Source organism: Pocillopora damicornis, chromosome 1, assembly GCF_964200805.1.
Source record: "Pocillopora damicornis chromosome 1, jaPocDami1.2, whole genome shotgun sequence".
Lineage (NCBI taxonomy): Eukaryota > Metazoa > Cnidaria > Anthozoa > Scleractinia > Pocilloporidae > Pocillopora > Pocillopora damicornis.
This window is the reverse complement of record NC_142670.1, coordinates 9,113,719-9,133,887: the sequence shown is the minus strand read 5'-3', so window position 1 is coordinate 9,133,887 and position 20,169 is coordinate 9,113,719. Positions and strand designations below refer to the sequence as shown.

Sequence of the window (20,169 nt, the reverse complement as noted above, 5' to 3'; positions counted from 1 at the left end):
TAAAGAATGTGTGTTTGTTAGATATACTAAGATAAACACGAAGATATCTCTACCAATAGCCTAGAAGCCTTTAAAACTTTCGCTTAAAAACCTTTTCCCTGACTTCTCAGTATTTTAGCCTTCAGCAAACCAGCTAGACCACGGCCTCTTACAGTGAGCTATTAATAGTTGATAATCAAAATAATTTATTGTAAGGATTTGAAATAGAAGATAAGTGTCAAACGGTTTCAAAAAAAAAGGTGGCAATGTAGATTTGTAGTGGGATATTAATTACATTTATTATAAACAAAATGTTGCTTAGTTTACAAACATAAGTTTTTACATCACATTATCAACTTAAATTCAAAAGTTTTGCTGCATCGTAGATGACACTGGAAACTTAGAGCAAAGCAATTAATAAAAATGTTCTCCAGTAATTCGTTTGTGAATTTCTTGACTTCAAAGGTAATGATCTTTCAATGAAACTATTTTATATTTCCTTAACTTCGATGGATATGATTTGCGTTCACAAAATGCGAGGATTTTTTGAGAAAAGGTAGAGGTATACAAATGTTAGAAAAAAGAAGATAAGCTAAGAAACAAATAATAATAACGATAATAATAATAATAAAAACGAAGTGAAAGAAACACAGCTAAAATAACAGATCCAATTAGGGGTGGTGGAGGATGGGCGTGTCCCTGTCACACATCGGAGGAAAGGGTTAAAGAATTGGAAAAAAAACCCAGACTAACATTCAGCTATCTTGATCGAACAAGCTTGGTTAATAAAGGATTAACTATACAGCGAAAAAGATCATCGCATCATTTAAAGACCAGAAACAAGAGAGCCTTTTAACAAGTGTTTAGGAATCCAAAACTGGTGCAGGTGTCTTCTTAAAAATATTTAGAACTGAAACTTCTGAGGAAAATTTCATTACAAAGCCTTGGGGAAAATTTATTTATCTCCTTGCGTCTGTTAAGGTAGACTTTTCAGAACAAAGTGTGGATCTTTATAATCCCATCTCAAACTTTTCTTCACTGGATACTGAATAATGCGGAAGATATTTCTATCGTATGAATCACTCACGGACCTGCCGAACTTTATGCAAGTGTTTTTTTAAGCCTCATTCGCGGTAAATCATTCATAAGAGATTAATTATGGGTGGCTAAGTTCACGAAATACCACATGAAAGGCATAATAAAACAATAAGGCTCTTAAGGGCACTTATTATCCACACACTTTTCTTTCTTTCATTTTTTTCTTTAGGGAGTGAAGGGAGGGGGGAATAAACAAAACAAAAACACGAATTTTCTCACTCTCATAAAAAATGGTTTAGTTAAAGTTAAAGGCATTGACGAAGAAAGAACATTGAAGGTGGCAGTGTTGTTCATTGATCAACATTGGTTGACGTTGATAAATGTTTTCGTCTATACCAATCACCTGGATTTTCTATCAACTCTTTTGGCCCTTTTTTTTAAAGAAACTTTTCATTAAATGATTCTTTTCATTAAACTTCTCAGTAAATGAACACCGACGTGAGGTCAAACACTCGTGAAACACCAATAGTTAGAATCTACGACAGTATGCAGACTGATTGCTTTTCAGAGTGAATGCCCATTACGTCAAAGAAAAGAAGAATTTGGCAGATGCCAGATCCCATTTTATAGCGCCATTAGTGTCATGAAATACGATCCCACATTCGGTGTTATGTTATCAAAGACAATTTGAGGCACTTCTTATGAACAAGTTATTTAATCTCAAGACTCTGCCACACAGTTATCGTCAACATCATCATTGTCATTATTCAACGCATGGCAAAACCAAAACTAGTCGTACTTGAATCCAATCCACCCATCTGATCATTTTTTAAAGCAGTCGATAAAAACAAAGATTTAATCCTTTTTCGTGACTTAGTATCTTATGTCAGGTTCGCACTGGTGATAATGATTTACAGAAAATAAGCCTAGCGACTAGGGAGGTTAAAATTGTCGTGCAAACTCGTAGGGATGACGACGACATAATGGCGATATCTCTAGGAAGCAAAAGGGAACTACGCTTATTTTAATATGTCTGTATGTTCACACCATAAAAACATCGACATACAGTTTTAACCCTGCTATGCCTTCAGGTCTTTGTCGTTATATCTCTAGTGTGAAATTGGCTCTATGAATCAACAGGCCAGCGCCGAGCCGCACATGATAGCATCACTGATTAGCACACTGATTTGGCTCGTCTTTAAACATATTATTAGCTGCATCTCCTGAAAGCCAGTTTTGGAAATTTTCCTTTGGTTCTGGCTTCACCCGCTTGCGCTCAACAGCAGGCGGGGCTTCGCTGCAAGTAGATAATTCACTCAGAACAGATGAATTCCTAGATTGTCTTTCAAGCGCTTCTGTAGAGACTACAAAAGAAGATAAAACAGAAAGAAAGGTTGACTTGGATTACTCGTGTCCCCGTTATTCGGTTCCCTTGCAATTTTTTGTTTGATTACAGTGGAAACCTGGCGAAAAAAGCGGTTCATTTTCACCACTGCGCTTTTGAATGAGGAAAATCGCTAATTTGCGATTTCCTTCCCTACCACTGCCAATGATTATCGCAACAGCCAGTCATAATTCAGGAACAGGATCGTTTTAATCCTCCGAGACAGCCTTCAACTTTTTTTAGCCGTTGGTAAGAAGAATGCCAGAAGTGCCGGACACACCTTTACATTGCATTTATAATTTCAAAGTTGATATATTAGCGGAAAATGCCACAATCTCTTCCTTCCATTTCCTATTCTATTCGTTTCTCTGTTATTTCGCTTTTAATAACCCCACTTTGCTCCAAAATTGTGGTAGCAAGAAAACAGAATGAGGCGAGCTTTATGAGTTTTCAGTAGGTAAATAAAACGCATGCGGTCTTACCCTCTGGAAGTCGCCCGACGGAATCGTCCTTTGCTTTTGAACTCTCTTGTACTCTCTTCATCTTTTGAAACTCTTCCATTAATTTCTTCCTGGCTGTTTTAAGTGCGTTGTTTTCAGAGCAAAGCTGGGCTACCTTATTGCTGTAATAAAGTGTAATTAATTTTAGCTGTCTTAAAAATGAACGCTACTTTTTAAAACATCTTTTTTTTGTGCAACATTCCTCTTTGAACCAAAATTAAGGAAATGACAAAAAAGTTTCGAAAATTGGTTCTGGTTTTCAACTTTCAAGCATGTGTAATAACCAACACTTAGCAGAAATCTCTCTAAAGATTTAATTGCTGTTTATTTGCCTCGTGGACTGAGTTCGAGATTGCGATGGATGACCTTGCTACAATAAAGACGAAAACAGTTCCATGCATAGAAAGAAGCAAATGAAAAGTCAACTAACAAACAAAATACCTTGCTTCTGTATTGAGTAAGCTTAAAGTTGATTTCTCCTTTTCAAGTTTTTTCACATTTTCTTTCAAAGTTTGCGTTTCAGTTTCGAGTTTTCCAAGCTTAGCCTTGAGAGAATAAATAGCCACATTAGACACGACTCCTACTTCATTGTTCTCCTTATCGTTGGACGCGACAGGTTGACCCCTGGAATTGAGGAAAAAAAGTGTAAACAACTCTTTTAATAAATGAAGATGTCACAAGCGTAGGACGAAGGAACGGTTCTGAGCCTCGATGAAGAATCGATCCACAGACCTTCGGATTCCGCGCTAAAACGCTCTCCACGGAGACACAAAGACTTCACATTTCATACGTAGAGCTTTCCAGCGTGAGTTGAACTTTTTAAGAATAGCAGACCGTGAGGATGACACAGGCAAATGATGACGTTGCTTATTGCTTACAAGTATAATTGCTCAAGTGAATTTAGAGATGAGCGCGCCCTGATTGATCTAAGATCTTTGTAATACTAACTTTTGAAAATGGCCGACGATTGAAAATTCAAAAGTTGTCAATAGAAGTCGGTAGGCGGCGGAAACCCGCTGGCTGTTACACCGTTTGGCAACGGCTACTTCGTGAATTGCGATCAAAGACAAAAAAAAAAAAAAAAACCTTTTGAACTGATTCTAACATGAACATCTGTCTGAGAGATTTTCTCATATGTCCCAGAATGCTGGAAATTACTTCTCAGAGATTTTGACATTTTTTTTCCCTAAAGGAACTCGCCCCAGGATACAACTGAGAGAACATGTTGTTTTGCAAAACGCCATGCTTGCTATGCAAGGATTATTCAAGTCAGCCACCAACTCAGTGCAGATCATACACTGACCTACATTTTTTTTCTGCTCAGTATGGCAACCAAACCGAGCGTACCTTGGAAAGCTGGTGACTAAGTTATGCTTTATTTTAAGAAGAGCTTACCGCATTATACTAATAGTATCATCTGTCTCAGGTTCCCTCAATCTCTTTATCTCCAGTTTCAGCGATCCGACTTTTTCTATGCCCCATTCCACCTCATTCTTCAGTGACTTCGTTTCATTGTCGTATTTTTCTTTCAATTTGTACAAGTCATATTGTAATGACTGAATCTGCATGTTCTTTTGTGCTAACTCGATTCGCAAAGCTTCCATTTCTTCTTGAATTTTCTTTACATCTTGCGCTTTGTTGATAATTGCTGCAAATTGAACATGGAAAGAAATATTGGCCAGTTCGTATCTCGATTAAAGTGTCATGGGCTGGTTTGTCATTCTGACGTAGGTATAAGGGCACGCCGACAAACGCACGCGCGCTACGACATAAATAATTGGTTTGCTTTGTTGGGATAATGTCAAACAATGGGGAACCTTGAGTAGCTCGTCATTGCGCTTGCGTAGGGTCGACTCTTCTGAAAAAGCACCTTTTAAGAGATTGCTAGACTTACCACAACGCAGCTAGAGAAAACATCACAAAACAACAACTTATATCTCACTACCTAGGTTTTAAATGGCTGTGAATATATGAAAATCGTATATGTGAACTGCGGATAAAGACGTGAATGAGAAAGCGACCATCGCAGTGATGAACGCTACATACGCAGCAGTAAACATGAGGCCTGAAGAAAAATTGAGGCCTCTTGGGGATTTGAACCCACGACCTCTGCAATATCAGTGCTGTGCTCTACCATCTGAGCTAACGAGCCATTATCTTGGTTCTATATATTATGTTGGTTCTGTATAAACCCGTGAAGTGATAAATAAATCATTGTGAATATACGAAGAACATATATGTGAAATGCGGATAAAGACGAGAATATGAAAGCGGTCTTCGCAGTAATGAACACGACATAAGCAGTAGTAAAAATAAGGCTTGAAAAAAATTCAGGTCTGTACGGGATATGAACCCATAACCTCTGCGAGACCGGTGCAGTGCTCTACCAACTGAGCTAACAAGCCAACTGGGAGTTGGTCATTATGTTGAGGTCAGTAATGTGAAAGTAAGAATGGAAATGAAGGATGGCTCAGTCGTGAAAGAGAGAAAGCCTAATGGTTTTGTAATTTTACCTTTGCTTGGTGATAAGTCTTAACAATTTTCACTTGAGTTTCAGAGGTAATCCCGGATTGTAATGTTGTTCATGTTTTTTCTTCGCTTTGTGATTGGTCCAGTTAAACTTGTACCACCGTCTCGACTGATCAGATTTAATCCCAGAAGCGATTGCAGCCTGGTCTCTCACGTTTTCCCGCTCTTCAGACAGTTTACCTATTTTTATACGCTGAACTCTCAATAGCTCCTCTGACATTAACCTTTGTTCTGATTGGCCGTAGTAATAACTTATGGGCCTGTTTTAGGACACTCTTTGAATATGTACTCTAACACAATAACTGTACCTTGTTGTTCATCCACTATAGCCTTAAGTCTGTTGCACTCTGTCAAATACTTGTCGATCGTATCCTTAGCTTTCTTCTTAACAGCGTCACACTCTTTTCTGAGCGCTTCCATTTCACTTTGATCTCCAGCGTGCGTAGAATTCTAAAGAAAGGGAAAAATAGTACTCGATAAATACAAAAACTTCTGTATATTAAGGGGTGGCAATTCCTGACATTATCTTGGAATTCCTATCGCATCGTTAAGCACAAAAGATACACTAATATGTATATTGAGACATTTAAAAACTTAGCCATAGACAACAACAGCCCCCTTGCCCCAATCCGCAAGGTTTTAAAAAATGTGTAAAGAGGTTCTTGGATCGAAGCTTCTAGCCTATAGAAACAAAAAAAAATTATTTCTTTCCCACAACTTAGACAATTTTTGTACTCTCTTTCCTCATGGGTAACTCCTTGAATTCACCATAAGACCCTGCTGAGTGATACAGGTGCAGTGTTCTCGTCCCTTTTCCAGACTCTTGAAATTGATAGCATTTTGTAGATGAATTGCATCCCTGGAACGGAACGGAACTACAGGAAGTGGTTCTTCCCCTCCCTACGTCAACTTGACTTACTTGTCCAGTTTCTCTTATTTGGGCGAGGTCTGAACGAAGTTGGGTTAGTTCTGCATCTTTTTTGGCTCTACCTTCTTCAAGTTCTTCAATTTGTCGAAGATGCTCCTCTTCTTCATCTGCAGAGACCAAAGATAGAAATAGTTTCTTTTCAAAGCGAAATTTGCAATGAGTCAACCATGATTGCAAGGACATAGAAAGGACTCTAGAAATGGTTCCTTTTCAAGGCGACATTTGATGTAATGCGTCAACCTCTAATGCGAGGACATAGAAATCACTCCAAAGATCCCTTGAGTCGCACGTCCGAGTGAAAAGGCACTCTCTCTCCCGCGTATATTGCTCTCTCGCGCGCGTGTTTCTCGCCTTCTCCGCGAGCGCCTGCTTCACAGGCTGCCTTTACTACACCGTTATTGACAAAGCACTGCTTTGGTAGAGACATCACTGAGAACAAGAAAGCAATGAAACATCGGTACGCGTAAGGGAGCCTGTTTTGGCCGACACCGCACGATCATCTAATGAGAATCATCACGGTTGAACAACAACTAGAAATGACAAAACTTGGCAATAACTGAAAAAGAACCTACCCTGCATTTCGTCTATGATGGCCTTCAGGCGATCTGACTCCTTAAAGTATTTCTGAAGATTGTCCTGGGCTTTTTTCTTAGCGGCCCCGCACTCCTTTCTCAAGTTTTCAACCTCAGTGGAGTCCATGGCATTCGTAGTATTCTACGCATAACGAAAAAACGAGATCATGTGTTTAAAATACAGAAACCCGTTTTGCTTTGGTTTTAGAGTCCCTTGTAAGATTGCAATATCTTTTATATTAATAGGTTGAACTGCACCTAAAAGCTCCAAGAGAAATAGATACAAAAAGTGTAATTGCCTGTTTTTCGAGGTGGGTAAGTCTGGCCACAGTAGTTTCCAGTTCATACTCGGCCTTGGCCAGCTTTAGCTGGTAATGTTGGATGCTTTGTTCACAGTCCGTGATGTTTTGGGAGGCAGTGGCAAGTTTCCCCTCCAATTCTCTGATTCTGTCGTTTTTTTCTGCGTAGCAGTCTTCACTCTCTTTCACTTTCAAGGCGCTGATCTCACGCAATTGTTCCAGGAGCTTCTCTTTCTCGTCTTTGAGTTCTTCGACGATTTGGGCCATTTCTTCCTCTTGTTTATTCTTCTCTTCTTCAAGGGCCTTTGCTTTTGATTCAGCTTCGAGGAAAGTTTTTTCTAATTGACCTTCTAACAGTTGGTTGGTAGCTTTCTCCTTTTCCAGTTCTTGGCGAAGCTCAGTCATGGAGGCAATTTCTTCCATCCACTTTTTCGTTTCTTCCTCAAGAAGAATAGTTTTGGATTGTGCAAGACTTTCCCATTTCTCGCTCTCACTTGTTAACTCTGCAACTTGTTCCATTAATGTCGCACTCTTTTCTTTCTCCTTCTCCAATTCTTGGCGCAATTCATCTTCTGAATTCATAATAGCAGAAAGTCTTCCTTCCATCTCCTCCTTAGAAACGCTCGCACACTCATCGGCAAGAACCCGACGAAGTTCCGATTCGGCTGCATCTCTACTTCTCTCTGCAATAAGAAGCTTGTCTTCGAGCTCAGACACAACCTTTTTCTCCTTCAAAAGTGATTCTCGAATCTCGTCGATCTCTTGATCTAAAGCGTTCTTTTGACTCTCAGATGAGGTCGTCAACTCTTGAAGTTTTTCTTCCAACAATTCTTTCTCCTTCAAAGCCTTTTCAACCCTGGTATTCAGATCTTTCTTTTCAGCCTCTACGTTCTCCAGGCTTGATTTGGTAAACTCTAGTTCACTCTCCACCTCTAGAAGCTTGTGCTGCATATCCTCCAATTCTTTTCCGAACTCTTCAGTTTTCGATGTAAGCTCCTGTTTTTGAGACTCACTTTTGCCATTCTGGGTCTCCATCTTATTTACTGAGATCATTTCTTCTTCTAGCTGTTTTATCATTTCTCTAAGTTCAGCAATTTTGGCTTCTGCCTCAGTGCGGCCCTTCTTTTCCTCAAGAAGACTTTCATTCGCATATTCCAATTCACTTTCAAGCTCATTTATTTTTTCTTGGTTTTTTTGGAATTCTACGGCCATTTCAGACTGCTTCAGTTCGTTCTGTTGAAGAGCGCACCTTACCTCGGCAATTTCAACTTCTTTCTCATCTACCAAGAACGTCATATGTTCTAGTTCTTCGTGTTTCACTCGAATGGTAGAGTTCAGTTCCTCAACAGCAGAATCCTTCAACGAAATCAATCAATTAGTCCAACGATGAATCGATTGATGAAAAACCAGACAAGAATCAAACTCGTACAGAGAAAAGTTAACCTTTCAACTTGAAAAAGGAATAGTACGAATGTTAAAAAGGCCATGATAGATATTACCCAAAAAAGCCCCACCGTTTCCTTCCCCCTTGTTCGATTATGAAAAGGTTATCGCTCTCTTACGCGAAAGACTCCCATTGTTTGACATAAGGAAAAATGTATTCAGTTTAGGAGGGCTCTAGCCTGTGAGTAGGCATTCACTGACGAAAGACAATCAAAGCAGTCAACGACAACTACTGCCCAAATGCACATTGTAAGGCTGACTGATAATGAAGAGATTGATTGCTGACCCCCCTCCAAAAAAAACAAAACAAAACAACAAACAAACAAACAAACCAACGGAACCAGATATATTTCTGTTAAAAGTCACCTGTGCTTTTTGTTTGAAGTTACGTTGCCTTTCAATCTTAAGGTCTTCTTCGATCTCCCATAGTTTCTGCTCCATCTGGTCGATCTTGTTATCTTTCTTCTCCATTTGGCTTCGACTTTTCTTATTTTCATCCGTCAGTTTATCCACGTGCGCTTTCAGCTGAGTCACCTCAATGGAGAGTTCATTTACCTTCTTGTTTTTCTCGTTCAAAACCTGTTTGCTTTGTTGGACCTGCTGCTTTAAACTGTCGCGCTCCTCCACCAATGCTCCGTTGCGTATGTCTGCGCCTTTCAGCTGTCGGTTCTCGCTTTCCAACTCCTTCACCCGTCCTTCCGCTTTTTCGCACTTCTGTTTCGTAAGTTCAACGTTCAACTCCATCTGCTTCAACTTGTGTAACACCTTGCTGTCATCGTCACGATGCGTGACGGACAGTACGTTTTGTGAGCTGTATAGGTTCTCCATGTCACGCATCTCTTGCTTGGTTTCCTCAACTTTCTTATTGGCCGCTTCGATCCTGTGCTCCAGAACGTCTCTTTCGCTTTTCAAGAAGTTGCACTGTGCTTCCAACTCAGAAACCTACATGTAGACGCAAGAAATATGAGCCATACCATACAATACGAGGAACGTGACGATTCAGACTAAATTTGTTTCGCGGGTTTTTGTCTGTCGGTCTATCTGTCTAATTACAACAAGTACCTTAGAGACAAGCCACTTTTTTTTTTTCTTTTTTTTTGGGGGGGGGGGGGGGGCTTTATTGAACAAGTTATTTGATCCTCGAAGTTTCCGTGAATCAAGTTTCGAGGAGCGTGTTTAGAGAAACGGTCAACTTACGTTTGAGCAGAACTGTGGCTTACCTTTTTCTCGGCTTCGGACAAATCATTTTCAAGTTCGTGCCGTTGCTGTGCTTGTACACAGATGGTCTCCCGCCTTTCTGCCTTCATCTTGTCAATCAGTCTCTGCTGGTCCATTCCACGGTTGGTATCTCTCAAAAGAGAATCTTTAAAGTGTTGTAATTCTTCAAGAAGAGATGCGTGTTCCTTCCTAAGACAATCAATTAAAGATGTGAATATTGTGGGAGAACATAAACAAAGAATGAGCAAGTAACTAAATGAATAAAGCTAAATTGATTTTAAAGCGACACAGGTTTCCTAAAATATACATTTAAGACAAATTCTCAAAATACAAAACAAATGTCCTAATCGTACTTGAGCCTTTGACCTCTAAAAAAGATTAGCATCTAATGTCTCTCCACAGTTTCACCCCTGAATCAAACATGAAGGTCACGAGAATAAAGGAAATGATAACTTATTAAGAAGCTCTTGATTAATAGATAGATTTAGCCAAGCCTAAAAGCGGAGCTCGCATTTTTTTTCCCGCACGTCTCAAGGCCACAACGCCTTGCCCTGGCCAGGACTAGAACCCAGGTCGTCCGACTCGGAGCCCAATGCACTGACCACTGGACCACTGGACAAAGCCGTGGCGTTGGCGTGCCCGCGGTACAGTTGACCACACATGTTAAAAGTAGCACCTTATATGGTCGTACGGTCGTACATCCAAATTTTTTCGGCTTGATGGGTTACTACTATTTTGTTTAATTATGGGGCTACGCTCTGCGAGCTCCGCTATTAAACAAATTCTCCTTATCAGCATCCAAAGAAATGTATAGAGAACAGTATGGAGAATGTACATACTAATGTTAAGATGTGAAGGGTTAAAGGGTTTGTCGGCTAACAAAAAGTTCGTTTTCCAAAAAGAGAGAAATGCGGAATCGACTTAGAGTCCACCTAATATGAGACTCACTTCAAACAGGTTTCATTCACCTGAGTGTTTCGTGAGCTTTCTTTTCCTCTCCCAGCTCCTTAAAAAGTTCCTCGCTTTCATTCTTTGCCTTTTGCAGTTCCAACTCAGAGGCTAAGCTCCCTGATGGCTCTTTTGATAGACTTTCAGAGGTCCTCATCTCGTTCAGGTCCTGTACAAGTTTTTCGCACTTTTCTCTTTGCTCTTCCAGCTGTTCCTTGCACAAATCATAAGCTTGTTTAGACTCTACTAGCTGCAACTCTAAGCTCTCTATTTCCTGTCGTTGTCTCTCCACTTCGTGCTTCGTCTCTTCTGCCTCAGACTTTAAAATCTCATTTCGATTTTGGACATTTTCCAGAGATACCCTCAACGCATTGCATTCATCTGCAACTTCTTGAACTCGCTCTTGTTCTGCTCTCAGTTTAGAGGCGAGCATATCATCATCTGTCGTCTTCTCATGCTGTTGATCTAGCGCCTGTTCTTCGCTCAACAGTTTCTTATTCACGTCTTGGGATACGTTTTCAAGCTGTTTCATCACTTCCCTGAGTTGATTTTGAAGTTCTTCAGTCTGTTGTAAACAATAAAGATCATTCCATAAATATTCCTGTGCACTTCTGGAGTCAAAATATGTTGCTAAAGTTTACTCCGACTCAAGATCTAGATGGCGGGCATAAACTATTCTAAACCATGTATGGAAGAAGGATGAGAAAAAAAAAAAAAAAAAATGAATATAAGACGGGAAAGAAAGCAATTAGGTACACAATAGATTGGTAGAAAAAAAATGTCGAACTGTTCAGGTTCACCACACGTAAAACAACAAACAAAAAACAGGCAAATAAACAAATCACAACGAACTAGTTAGAGAAGTAAGTAAAGCAAAGCAAACAATTCGATGATCTTGCTCAGTGATAGCGCATCAATGGCAGACACCTGTTACCTTCTGTTCGTGTGATGTTAAGAGCTCTGCTCGCTGCTGTAGTTCGCTCTCAAGTTCATAAATGTGTTCCTTGTAGCGCTTCACTTTCTGTTGCATGTCTAACATGTCCTTCTGCAACTCGGCTGACTGAGTAAGAAAAAAATATTCTCTCTTTTTCATTGCCTGGTATGTTCTTTGTTTTTGTTTTAGAACTATTGATCTTATAATAATAATAATAATAATAATAATAATAATAATAATAATAATCATAAAAATAATCATAATAATCATAATAATAAAAAAAACAAACAAACAAAAAAGAATTAACTGCAAGGGCCCCATCGAGGCACAGGCCCAGACCTCTTGATCCAGCATCTTGAGTCAGAGGACAATCTGACCCGTGCGTATCCAGTGTTTGAAAAAAAAATTGTCCAAATCTACGGATAAATGCTTCAAGAAAACAACGAAAAAAGCAAAGGCAAAGACGAAAATCCAATGACAAACAAAGAGAATAAAATGATAGATATCTTGTTACTTACATCAGAAATGGACTCTGATAAATCGTTTCTAATCTCATCTTTTTCTTTCCTGACCCTAACGGAAATAACACAAAATCCAAATAATGATGATGATGATGATGATGATGATGATGATGATGATGATAATAATAATAATAACGGAAATAACACAAAATCCAAACAATTAAAAATTGTGCCAGAGATGTTTGCTCGTATATAAGGGATGAGCACTATTTGAAGCATTTAGTTCGAAGCAAAATGAAAGTCGAATACGGAGCATTTAAGCAAAGAGATAACGGCAACGACGAAAAATTCATCCAACTTTTCCCACTTGTTTAATAACTGTGGGAAACAGACAAACAAACAAAAGCAAATCAAAATCAACAAGTAATTCTGCTTAGATAACACTTACTTATTTAACATTTGTTCATACTCTTCCTTTTCGTTATTTACGTTGTCGAGCTGCATTTGAAGATCAGACTAAAATAAAGAAAAAATTTCACCTTTCACTAAACAGACAGAAAGTGGAAACGTTTAAACCGATTTCAGACGTGCGCAGTACATTACGTCTTAAATTAGTCTCGTATCTGGTCATATGCCGTCCATCTTAACAAGTCTTACACATGGGCAATGTTTTTCATCTGTAGTGGCAATAGGTCTGAAAAAAACTAACAATACGTATTTTCTATTCTCCTTCTATGGATTACAATGCGACAGAGAATTTGTGCAGTTGTATGCAGGGATTGGTCTATTCAGCGCAGAGCAGAAAAGAAAGGAACCCACAGATTCGTCTGGAAGGGTATCCTTTTTAAAACTTGTGTTTAGTACCAAGAAAAGTGGAGTTAACATCGAGAAAGAAATAAAATCAAGCATTGCATTATGTGGCTCTGTCCAAAGGCGTTATCGCAGATAACAATTGCTACCAAACGAATGCCACTGTCCTCAGTTTAAGCTTATCGGACCACTCACGCTCGTTAGCTATGGCGAGTGCAACTTCATCTCCTTTTTGATTTACTCCAAGGCACATAAATGTTTTGGAAAAGAATTGAAAATGATATCTGGGATTAGAATCGGCTCTTCAAGAGCATACCTTTCCAGATCTCGAACAATCAACAACAGGACTAACAAACCTAAATAACTCAAGAGCTTACCATTTTAGCTTCCATTTCCCGTTTTTGGTCAATCATTTGCTCCATCATCATGTCTTTTTCTTCGACACCGTATGAACTTATATTCCGCTGATCCTGAAGTCCTTGTATCTCTTTCTTCAGTTCCATAATTTCCGCTTCCTTTTCTTCCTTAAATTGTTTGAAGCGCGCTTCAATGCTACATTTGTCTTCGTTCAAATCTTTTCTTTGAGCCAGTTCTGTTTCTAATCGTGCAACGATTTCTTCTAAGTTCCCTTTTTGCTCGTTTACTTCTGCCAACATTCGTTTATTCTGATCCTCGTCGCTCAATTTTCCTTTCAACGTTTCCAGCTCAATCTCCAGTTCTTTCATCTTCACAGAAGCATCCTCTTTGACGCTAGACAGGCTTTCCTCCAGTCTCTCCATTTTTACACAAGCCATCTCATCCTGGAGCCCCGTCATGTCGCTCTCGAGAGTGCAGCACCTTTCCTTCCACGGCTCTAAACTTTCTTTTTCTTCAGAGATCTCCTCCTGTGCCATTTTAGGAGATGTTTCTTCCTGTTCATGACTCTCTACTAGCTGTGACTTCTGTTCAATCACCTCTGTCAGCATCCCTTCTTGTTCATCTACGCTCGCTAGCCTTTCCTCCATCTCTTTCACCTGATCTTCAAGTTTTCTGATCTTCTCTGAGGCTTCTTCTTCGACAAACACCATCCTCTCCTCAAGGCGAAGCTTCTCCTCTTCATAGAGAGCTGCATTGGTTTCGAGACCAGCACACTTGTCTTTCCATTGTTGTAAGGCGTCTTCCAGTCTTCCTTTTTCCTTTGTAACTTCATCTAGTGATTCTTCTAAGAAAGTAAGAGACGTTTTAAGAGACGTCATTTCAACTTCGTGGTTCTCCACTTGTTGTGACTTCTGTTCAGTCACCTCTGTCAGCATCCCTTCTTGTTCGTCTACACTCGTCAGCCTTTCCTCCATCCCTTTCACCTGATCTTCAAGTTTCCTGATCTTCTCCGAGGCTTCTTCTCCGGCAAACGCCATCCTCTCCTCAAGGCGAAGCTTCTCCTCTTCATAGAGAGCTGCATTGGTTTCGAGACTAGCACACTTGTCTTTCCATTGTTGTAAGGTGTCTTCCAGTCTTCCTTTTTCCTTTGTAACTTCATCTAGTGATTCTTCTAAGCCAGTAAGAGCCGTTTTAAGAGATGTCATTTCAACATTGTGATTCTCCTCTAGCTGTAGCTTCTGTTCAGTCACCTCTATCAGCATCCCTTCTCGTTCATCTACACTCGCTAGCCTTTCCTCCATTTCTTTTACCTGATCTTCAAGTTTCCTGATCTTCTCTGAGGCTTCTTCCCCGGCAAACGCCATCCTCTCCTCAAGGCGAAGCTTCTCCTCTTCATAACGAGCTTCATTGGTTTCGAGACGAGCACACTTGTCTTTCCACTGTTGTAAGGCTTCTTCAGATCTTCCTTTTGCCTTTGTTACTTCATCTAGTGATTCCTCTAAGCCAGTAAGAGCCGTTTTAAGAGATGTCATTTCAACATTGTGGTTCTCCTCTAGCTGTAACTTCTGTTCAATCACCTCTGTCAGCATCCCTTCTTGTTCATCTACACTAGCTATTCTTTCCACCATTTCTTTCACTTGTTCCTCAAGTTTCTTGATCTTCTCAGAAGCTTCTTCCTTGGCAAACATCATTTTCTCCTCAAGGCAGAACTTTTCCTTTTCACAAAGAGCCGCATTTGTTTCTAGACTGGCACACTTGTCTTTCCACATTTGCAAGGATTGTTCCAGTTGTCCTTTTACTTTTGTCATCTCATCGAGTGCTTCTTCTAAGCAAGAAATTTCCAGTTTCTTGCTTTCTTCCAACTGAACCTTTTCGTCAATGGCCTCCGTTAGTCTTCCTTCCTGCTCATTTACACCAGATAACCGTTCTTCCATTTCTTTTATTTGAAGTTCTAGCTGTCTTATCTTCTCCGATGCCTCTTGCTGACAAGAAGACTTTTCCTCCTCAGACTGAATATCTTCTTGCCTAGCGTTGGCAATTTTATTCTGTAATCGAGCCACATCGCTTTCAAGACTAGTGCACACCTTTTGCAACTCTTTCAGATCTTGATGCAGTCGGTTCCTCTCTCTCTCACTCTCCTCTAGTGCCATTTGTAAGGAATCTGCTTTCATTTGAGTGGCAGTGTTACATGTCCCTGCATTTTCAAGCTCTTCAACTCTGGCGGCGAGAGCCTCTTTTCCTGCTTTGACGCTGTCAAACTCAGCTTGTAGCTCTGTTGAGTTCAGTCAATCAAATAACAAATGGTTCAGTTAGTCAATCGAACAGAAAAGAACTACGCAATAGATGTAACCGATAGTTTTAAGAAGGCATTCCAGTCACGGTAAAAATTTACCTTTGTTCTTAGCCCTCAGTTGATCTAGCGTCTTTAACATTGACATCTGAGCCTGATCAGACAAACAAACAAAAATGATTTATCAGCTACGAATGCACTACCAATTTATAACTTTGTTTCACACTTTCGAAAAGGGCCTAACAGTTTTCCATGAGACAATATGCGAGATCTCTGACGGGGCCCAAGACTATTTTCATGACAATCTTCTCAGCTCAATATTTGTCTTCTAATTTCTCGACTTCGAACCGTTCAGCATTAGTACCCGGGACTCTCTGCGCGCACTGTGTTTACCTGTGTATCGTTCTGTTTGTCTATCTTAATGCTTGCCTGTCGGTCCTTAAAGCCGATTTGTAGTTAGACTGCTTGTTAGAGAGCCGAACACGGAAACTCATTTCAAAAAAGTGAACTGCCGGTAAATTTTAATTTGTATTTTCTTATCTAATTCGCACATTTTCTTTCGAGACTGATAATAGTGTGAAATAACCGAGAAGTAGAGAAGTAAAGAGCTGTTTTCTAAACGCAAGGTCTTCGCAAAAGAATAAACAAAAGCAAACAAACAAACAACAAAAATCATACCGTAGGGGTATCATTTCGGCCATTCTCCGTTGACATTTTTTCTAACAACGCATTACTCTCTTCCAACAGCTCCTGTTGAAATGTAAACGGACAACAAGGTAAATATGACAAGGGCCAGCAGTTCCAATTCCATTAAAGGACATACTTACGTTGTAAAAGTCTCGGGTTTCGATCGCCTCGTGAAGATCTGACCGCAGCCTTTTTACTTCACGTTCCATTTCCATGCAATTTTGGTCAGGCTAAAATGTAATAATCAGAACTGGTTATTTTTAATTAAGGGTACATCTTCCTTATGTCTCGAGAACGGGGAAAGAGAAAAACAACGCAAGCAACAACGTTGATTCGAATCTCAAGTCATCCGACCTCGCTGTCAGAAGATCCCTCCAAAGAGCTGGGGCGGGGCTGGTCTGGACTGGACTGAGGAAACTACATGTTGAACATGTAGAAAATCAGGATTTAAGCGTTAAAAAGACAATCGTGACCTCTCTTTGGACTAAAAAAAGCCATCTGTAACGTAGCACTGTAATCATAGGGCAGTTCTCAAACCTCTACGACACTTTTTTTTGAATGCTGTTTATATTTTTCTTCACATATCCATGTCTGGTAAGCTACAGTCCCCATTACAGCCGTGTCGCCGTCATGCAATACTCTATCTTCTTGAGAAGAACAAGTTGCGTGACAAAACCAAACAAGGCTGTGAGGGGGGATCAAATGATCTAAAAAAAAGCTTAGAGCCCTCCATACCTATTCACTGAACTCAAGATTGTTCTCTAACCTTATTTAGCGCAAACGTCGCAAAATTTCACACTTCAAGATTAATAGCGTCAAACACAGCCTAACATCAATACCACCGCCTTGGAGATGACACATTTAGATAACTGAGAGGATTTTTTACAATGCTCAACAAAATGTTTCTCTCTTACTTCAGTCTGCATTTCCTTGTGTTCCTGTTGTCTCACATCCGTTATGGAGGATAAACACCTTATTGTTTGCAAGAAAGAGATTTATGTTGGTAACAAATTTCAAGGTGCGGCTGTTTAATCTTTGACTCATGCTCACCTTCTAAGGAGAATGGTAAGGTTATAAAACAGGCTAACTGAGTAGGTGTGTAAGCGACAATCGCGGCGGCCTAACTGTTAACACGATAGACTCATGCTCACCTTCTGAGGAGAATGGTAAGGTTATAAAACATGCTAACTGAGTAGGTGTGTAAGCGGCCTAACTGCTAACACGATAGACTCGGGCAAGTAGAAAGAGTTGGAAACAAGGCCAGGCCACTCTGCTGTGCTCTACATTCAGACTGGATCAAATTCGTATACAGCAGATGAAAAAAGACGGGAAGAAAAATCTTGAAATACCAAAAAGGAATGAATTTACAACCGCAAGCTTTCAACGTTGGGTATCCCGAGGCCACCAAAATTGTCTTGTTATACTCCCTCACCGAAAAACACTACAGTTCCTTTAGAAACTTACTCCTCTTAATCCAGCTACAACGAGGACTCGAACTGAAACATTTTGATCCAGGTTTGTGAGCAAGAACCCTTAGACAAGCCCGTCCCTCTCGATGTCGTTTTGATGGCATGCAAGTCCACTTATTGCTGGGCTCTTTCCTTTTGCTTTTCTGCTGGAACTTCAAGTGGGAGTCAAAGAAAGAAACCATCTCCCTCAATTACGTTGGCGATCAGGATTTATAGAAACTAACCTTTTCCCCGCAGGACTTGCAAAAACAACCCGTTTTTTCCCGCTTTCTGAAGATTTTATGTCCTCTTCCTCCTCTAACGTCGTTAGGAACATATCTTTTGTCACCTCACCAAACTCACTCTCGTCGCTACTGGGACTCGACGGGATTCTTTGCAGTCGACTTTTCACTGAACTAAAAACAGTGGAGGCCAGCGGAGCCTTTGAAAGACCAGCCCCTGGACACCAGGTTTCACGCCTCTGTAGGTGGACGTGATGAGAAGAGAACCGTCAGTGGTCTGAGCCCTTAAAATTGGCCACGATCCGCAAGGTGATCGTAAGCTAGAATAACACGCGTAACGAAACCCAAAACATTTACTAACCTTTGCCAATTTTTGTTTACTTCGGTTATTCCCAGTCTCTCCTCCCGCAGTGCAAATCATATTGCACAATCTTTTTATCTTTTCTTCTTGTTCGTTCTGCAAAAAGGCAACATCAAGTAAGACTGTGTGGACTGAAATAGCTTGTTCTTTCTTTCTTTCTTTGCGATATCGTAAAGCCTGATGGGCTACAGCACAATGTTAGAAATCTCTACCCTTGAGCCAGTTTAGTTGCCTGGACCACATCTGCAGAGGAAATGCGCACTCAAAGCTAGGCAAGAGAGCCGATAACGTCGTCGCTCTCGCGCGCCGCCTAAAAACTCATGGGTGTTGTTATTTCAGGGTTCACATAAAAAGCATCACTCGTATAACTGGGTTGAGTAGTTGCTCATATTGATTATTCACTTCCACTGGCCTCAGCGTCCAAGGTCAGCTCTTCGCTCGTTACCGGAGTAACACCTCATCTTTTCACGTTCTCCAACAAATACAAACACACACAAAAAATGCTATCAGCGTTTCTCGTACCTGTTGTCGCCGTTGCTGCTCCAACATTTCTTCCATCTGGAAATAAAGCGAGAAAAAAGTGCATTAACTCAGCATTAACCCTTTGATCCATAAGAGTGACCACAATCAAATTTCTCCTTACAATATCACCCCTGAATCACACACTAGGGTCACAAGAATGAAGGAAATGATCACCAACTAAGGGAGCTCTTGATTGTGAAACAAATTCTCCTTATCAACACCTTAGTAAATGTATAGAAAACAGTATGGAGAATATGCATACTGATGTTAGGGTGTAAAGGGTTAATAACGCAATGGGAATATCAATGCTGAAATATCACATCCATCACGTTGGTGTCAGACAGCAGCATCATTAAGTTTGGCTGAGAAACGGTCTCGGACAGGATGAACAACCAATAATACGAGGAAACAATAGCAAAGGAAAACTGAGCGGACGCCACTTTCCGATTTGTTTATTTTTTCAACATTTTAATTAGCGTTCCCAGTTTTGTGCAAACACACAAAAACCCCATCAAAGGTGATAAACTCGGTATTCCTTACCTCGTTCACTTTTTCTTTTTCTAGTAGTAGCTCTTGTACATGCGAACTACTGCTCATCTGTAAATAAAAAAAATGTAAATATTCAAATTTAAGTGTTAACATACTGCACGGTACAAAAGTGTGTTGAAGAATTTTCAACTAAGACTCCTGGGTAATCTAGGTTTGCATTGTTGAACTCCGCTCTGTGATCGGTCGAAAAAACTCACACCACCGTCACAACCAATCAGATTCTTATCTTAATGCTCAGGCAGTTTCCTTCTTCTGAATTTGTTTTCGTATTGGCTGCTTGTAGTAATTCTCTTTCTTTTCACATCAGCCTCGGTAATTATATGGTTTTGGATGAAGAGTATTCAACCGAAATACGCTCTGCAGGATACAGATACAACTATAAATTATAGTTCCTTCACAGAAGCGTCTTACCTCGACAAGCTGTTGTTTAAGCTCACGAATTTCCTTTCTGTAACGCTTTAGAAGTGTTCCATCATCAAGTACCTTAAAAGATAATGGAACAACTGTTAAAGAGGGCTATCGTCTCATTTCATGATTTACGTTAGGAGTAGAATCTAAAGTAGCGAATAAATTTTTAAATTTAGAAACCATGAAGGGAAAAGAAAGATAAAACCATATGAAATAGGACATGTCGCGGTATACATTAAATAAAAGAATGATCTCAAAGATA

General features: G+C 40.0%; 1 protein-coding gene across 2 annotated transcripts in view; it reads right to left on the bottom strand.

Moving 5' to 3' along the window:
- LOC113664677 (uncharacterized) overlaps nucleotides 1-20,169 on the bottom strand; it is a 39,989-nt gene that overhangs the window by 11,224 nt on the left and 8,596 nt on the right. The window contains exons 14-37 of one of the 2 annotated variants that reach the window (XM_089201935.1): nucleotides 19,911-19,982; nucleotides 19,491-19,547; nucleotides 18,951-18,986; nucleotides 18,429-18,524; nucleotides 18,071-18,306; nucleotides 17,292-17,349; nucleotides 16,518-16,607; nucleotides 16,369-16,440; nucleotides 15,793-15,844; nucleotides 13,421-15,672; nucleotides 12,682-12,749; nucleotides 12,291-12,345; nucleotides 11,773-11,898; nucleotides 10,859-11,403; nucleotides 9,893-10,079; nucleotides 9,039-9,614; nucleotides 7,230-8,585; nucleotides 6,931-7,072; nucleotides 6,350-6,465; nucleotides 5,739-5,880; nucleotides 4,297-4,549; nucleotides 3,343-3,525; nucleotides 2,884-3,023; nucleotides 1,717-2,381 (exon numbers count right to left, since the gene is read on the bottom strand). In XM_089201935.1, coding sequence (XP_089058061.1) covers nucleotides 2,185-2,381; nucleotides 2,884-3,023; nucleotides 3,343-3,525; nucleotides 4,297-4,549; nucleotides 5,739-5,880; nucleotides 6,350-6,465; nucleotides 6,931-7,072; nucleotides 7,230-8,585; nucleotides 9,039-9,614; nucleotides 9,893-10,079; nucleotides 10,859-11,403; nucleotides 11,773-11,898; nucleotides 12,291-12,345; nucleotides 12,682-12,749; nucleotides 13,421-15,672; nucleotides 15,793-15,844; nucleotides 16,369-16,440; nucleotides 16,518-16,607; nucleotides 17,292-17,349; nucleotides 18,071-18,306; nucleotides 18,429-18,524; nucleotides 18,951-18,986; nucleotides 19,491-19,547; nucleotides 19,911-19,982 — 7,107 coding nt within the window. In that variant the 3' untranslated portion in view covers nucleotides 1,717-2,184. Of the gene's footprint in view, nucleotides 1-1,716; nucleotides 2,382-2,883; nucleotides 3,024-3,342; nucleotides 3,526-4,296; nucleotides 4,550-5,738; nucleotides 5,881-6,349; nucleotides 6,466-6,930; nucleotides 7,073-7,229; nucleotides 8,586-9,038; nucleotides 9,615-9,892; nucleotides 10,080-10,858; nucleotides 11,404-11,772; nucleotides 11,899-12,290; nucleotides 12,346-12,681; nucleotides 12,750-13,420; nucleotides 15,673-15,792; nucleotides 15,845-16,368; nucleotides 16,441-16,517; nucleotides 16,608-17,291; nucleotides 17,350-18,070; nucleotides 18,307-18,428; nucleotides 18,525-18,950; nucleotides 18,987-19,490; nucleotides 19,548-19,910; nucleotides 19,983-20,169 lie in introns of those variants that run through there. The other variant, XM_089202366.1, reaches the window with a different exon arrangement.